Source organism: Propithecus coquereli, unplaced genomic scaffold, assembly GCF_000956105.1.
Source record: "Propithecus coquereli isolate 6110/MARCELLA unplaced genomic scaffold, Pcoq_1.0 Scaffold30, whole genome shotgun sequence".
Lineage (NCBI taxonomy): Eukaryota > Metazoa > Chordata > Mammalia > Primates > Indriidae > Propithecus > Propithecus coquereli.
This window is the reverse complement of record NW_012148619.1, coordinates 2,727,040-2,731,162: the sequence shown is the minus strand read 5'-3', so window position 1 is coordinate 2,731,162 and position 4,123 is coordinate 2,727,040. Positions and strand designations below refer to the sequence as shown.

Here is a 4,123-nt window from a genome sequence, read left to right as displayed (position 1 = left end):
ATCTCAAAAATAAAAACCAAAAAAAACTCCACAACAGGTGTGAGATCTTCCTCATCTACGCCTGACAAATAGCTCTCAAACGCCATTTGGAATTTTAAAAAAGTCATTCGGTAAATTGAATTTAATAACATAAAATTGGGACTTTTTTGATCACTAGGATATTTACCTCCTTTAAGGATTCTTTTTCCTCTTGCCCCAGCCCACTCACTTGATCCATAATCTCTCTAGGGCGGTACACAACGCCGTATCTGATTCCGGTAATTCCTTCTGTGGCAAATTACACCCATTAAGTTTTCTTAAAGGGCTTTCTCGGGTGAACAACGTGCTATTTTTCTTTTGTAATTATTTCTTGGTTTTTGGAAAAAATATTTTTCATAAAAGCAGCAAAAAGGTTTTTTTCCCCCCTTTTTTCTTTTGCTTTTTGCTATTGCAGTGGAAGGGGGTACTATTAACTTTGGTCTCTCCACAGAAGACCTTGGGCCGCTTAGCCAGCGTGCAATAGGCGTGCGAGCTCGGGAAGAATGGCTGCTTTGTGTTCAGCATCCCCTCTTCCTTAGCCCCTCTGAGGTCCTTGTGATAACCGAACATTTTAGGTCTTAAAGATTTCTTCACCGTGGAGGGGGGTGGGTTAATGGGGAGGGAAAGGACAGCTGTTTGGAGCCCCCTTTCTCAGTAACGACATTCAGGCCCAGCGATATGTAGGCGCAGGCCTGAGGTTAGACCAGGCCTTTGCGACTGAGCTGATACTGCCCCTCCCAGGGGACAAGAATTGGTTTTTGGGGGGAGGGTGCCAAAAAACTTATGTATTACTCTGTTTTATGACCCTCCACAAGGCTGCAGTATATAAATAGTTATACAGTGTATTTGTGATATTAATATTACTTAGGGGGAGTGATTAAGAAAAAATAATCTCAAAAGGCTCCTTAGGCGACGTGATAATGAAAAGCAGGCTAAGAAGCACTGGGTTACATAGACCTACTGTCAGCAGCAGGACAAGACAGGGATCTATCTCTGCGGAGGCTCCTCGGCCTGCTGCTCTAGCCACACTTGTCGTTTTGTGCTGGCTTGTCATCATGGAAAGGGCCCTGGCCTGGGGGACATGATTCTGCCCCTTGTGCCTCGCCAAGCTTCAGCGCTCTGTCTACTAAATAAGGACACAGATGAGACGGATGCCAAGATCTGCCCCAGCTCCGTGACTTTCTCAGGTGCCCACCTGAGTGGGCCGACATAGCCAGACCTGGGCATGCATACACATATGCACACACGTTGATAATATTTGGAATTTTTGACCAAATAAGTTCACCAACTTGGAGGAAAATCCAAACAATACAAGCAAAGATTAAACTTTTAGCTCTGAAAAAGCCCCAACTTCCTCCTCTCCCTTCCCTCCTGAGCCCACTACTTTCTATCCGACTCCGGTGTGGAAGTCTCAAAACAGACGGATGTTTTTTGCCCAGGCTGTTTGGGCACCTTGAACACTCTGGACCCTCACTCACTGCCCACCAACAGATCCATGGCGCGTGGAATCAGTTTGTCCAAAATGTGGTCACCATTCTAGCTGCCTCGTAGTAGAAAAGGATCCAGAATCAGGTGGGCTCCCATCCGTGCGTGAGAAAGGTTGGCTGCAGGTACCTTTGGGAGTGGGGCAGCGACGGCATGGACGCTGAGGTTCCCGGATGCCTCCAGTGGCTTCTGAACCCTTCTCGGAGCGGGCTCACACCCCAAGCGCATGCAGAGAGGGTCCACCCAGTCAGAGGGAGAGGCCTGCGGGCTTCTCGCCCCCACACGAATCAGAGGCAGCAATAATAGGTGCAGAGCCCATGGCCCGAGCAACCAGGCACCTCTGCTCAGCCTTCCAGAGGGAGGGGAAGGAGCAAACCACTCAGCCTTGGCCAGTTTGCCAGAGAAGGAAAATTCCTTCCTGACCCTGGTGAGGATCATCAACCTCACTCTGGGCATATGACCAAAAATCTACCCAATTAAGCATCTGCACATTGGCTGTGCCAAAGCATCACCGGGCAGAACAAGGCAACGAGGGTGCAAAATATGGGTGCAGGGGGCCGAGAAGGGGGCTCCCCACTCCCACCATCCGGGCAGTATCATTGGGAAGAAAGATGTCCTGCTTTCCCCGAAGTCTCAGCAACAGCTGAATGTCCACTGGGTCTCAAGACTCGTGAGCAAGGCAGGGTCAATTTCCCACCCTTTGGACCTCCCTAAGAAGGGACACGTTAGGAAAACCCAGTGCAATATTTCGACATTCACCGCTAAAGAAGGATTGTGGGTTGGGTGCTTGAGTGTTTGTTCTTCTGGGAGAAACCAAAGCAGCTGTGAGAACCGACTTGCTGACGTCTTATCAAGTGATTCCTCATTTTTCCTTAGTTTACTTAGGGAGTTTGCTTGTTTCTTTGTAGCTATTTTTCTGCAGGGCTCCCATAGAAGCTATGCCATATAGTTTGCTATGGGCTACAATGCAAAGCTCACCAATGCAATACCTCAGGGTTAAATCCTACTTCTGCTGCACGGGACATGGGGCACATTTCTTACTACTCAGCCTGCTGAAATTCTTGATTTTTTTCATACAGGCATGGTATAGAAACATTCATGACCCTCCGTGAGCCTGTTTCCTCATCTCTAAAATGGGGGTTTTACCATCCAATCCTCAGGATGTCCTATGGATTTAATAAAATTAGTTAATATATGCAGAGGACTGGGTATAATACATACGTTCATTCCTGTCCCAGAGGGAAAAATCAACCATCATCAATATATCTAAAAAGTATACAATGTATCTGTGACTTCTGAGAAAAGGAGACAACCAAACTGCGAAAACTCCTGTCGAGAATACTTTGGATTTTGAAAAACATTTTTACAGAGAACATGCAGACGAAAGAAGTAAGCTTTCACTTGGATGGGCAAACAACCCCTTTCCCTGGGTTTTAAAGCTTGACTAAAACACAAAGCTGTCTCCTAAATCACTTAGCCTTTCTGGGTCTCTGTTTCCTCATCTGTAAGACGAAGAGGATGTACCTCATGATCTCTGAGATCTCGGACACACTTTCCAGCTTGTAAAATTCCCAGCGCATCCATCCACCCCAACGTGGGTCCCCAGCTCCGGTTTGAGCAGGGAGCATGTGCTTCCGCCGGCTGCCAGCAGGGGGCAGACGCACAGAGCCCCACACTGCAGAGTCTGCTCAGGCCTGAGAACACAGAGGAGAAACTCTAACCACTGCTTTTCTGGAAGCCTTCTGTTCTAGGGGGATGTGAAAGGGCAAAAGGGGCTTCCTTTAAACTACCTTGTACAGACAAATTCATGAAAAATGCTGCAAACCGTAACGAGGCAGTTGTCTGTATCAGTGAGCGCCCGTGGGAGAGGGGAGGTAAGGCGGGGTTGGGGGGTCGGGGGCAGTCCCTGAAGCTGGATTATTTTCCTGTGTAAAATGCAGCTCCCCTTCTACAGACGGCTTTAGGAGGGGTGGAGAAGCGAGCGCCTGGACGCGTCCTCTCTTAGTTCCCTCTTGGTTCTGCAAGTGATCCGCGGGGAGTCGGGGCTGGCAACGAGGGGTGGGTGGCCACTCAGCCTTAGCGGGCAGATGACAGCTCCCGGGAGCCACCGTGACTGCACCCAGTGGAGGGGCCGGTGCTGGGGCTGGACGGACAGACCCAGGCCCCAGGCCGAGCCTCCGAGCCCTGACTCCCCTCACCATTTATCCAAAAGAGCAAAGAAAAGGTGCTTACGTGAGGACAGCGGTGGCTAGGTCCAAAGAGAAGGCTTTCAAGGCAAGAGAAGGCAGGCGCTCCCAGCACGAGCGTGCAGTGGAAATAAAGGCACCTGTAGCCTTGTGATATAAGTGACACCTACAGACAGGTCCGTTTGGTTTTTCAGGTTTATGCACAGCCCCTTTGATGACGGTGACATAGAGTGTGACACAGCTCCTCCGAGGGGGGGAATGGTTCTCACATGCAGAAAGTTTACCTCTATCCTGCTTTTGTGCCCAGCTCCTCCTGCGCCCCCCCCACTCCCTCCAGCCCAGGGGACTCAGTAAACAAGCAGAGAATTCTTGCCTCTGAGAGCTGTGCGGGACTGCGCGTTTGCTGAGGAATTCTCCTTTGTGCAAGCTGGAGG

The 4,123-nt window shown here is 49.6% G+C and overlaps 1 protein-coding gene across 4 annotated transcripts in view; it reads right to left on the bottom strand.

The window, feature by feature from the left end:
* The window catches only part of ELF5 (E74-like factor 5 (ets domain transcription factor)), a 30,294-nt gene extending 26,436 nt beyond the window's left edge, over nucleotides 1-3,858 (bottom strand). For 2 of the 4 annotated variants that reach the window (XM_012649590.1, XM_012649592.1), the window contains exon 1: nucleotides 1,633-1,658. In XM_012649590.1, coding sequence (XP_012505044.1) covers nucleotides 1,633-1,658 — 26 coding nt within the window. Of the gene's footprint in view, nucleotides 1-1,632; nucleotides 1,659-3,735 lie in introns of those variants that run through there. The other 2 variants (XM_012649593.1, XM_012649591.1) reach the window with 2 other exon arrangements.
* Nucleotides 3,859-4,123: the final 265 nt, after the last annotated feature.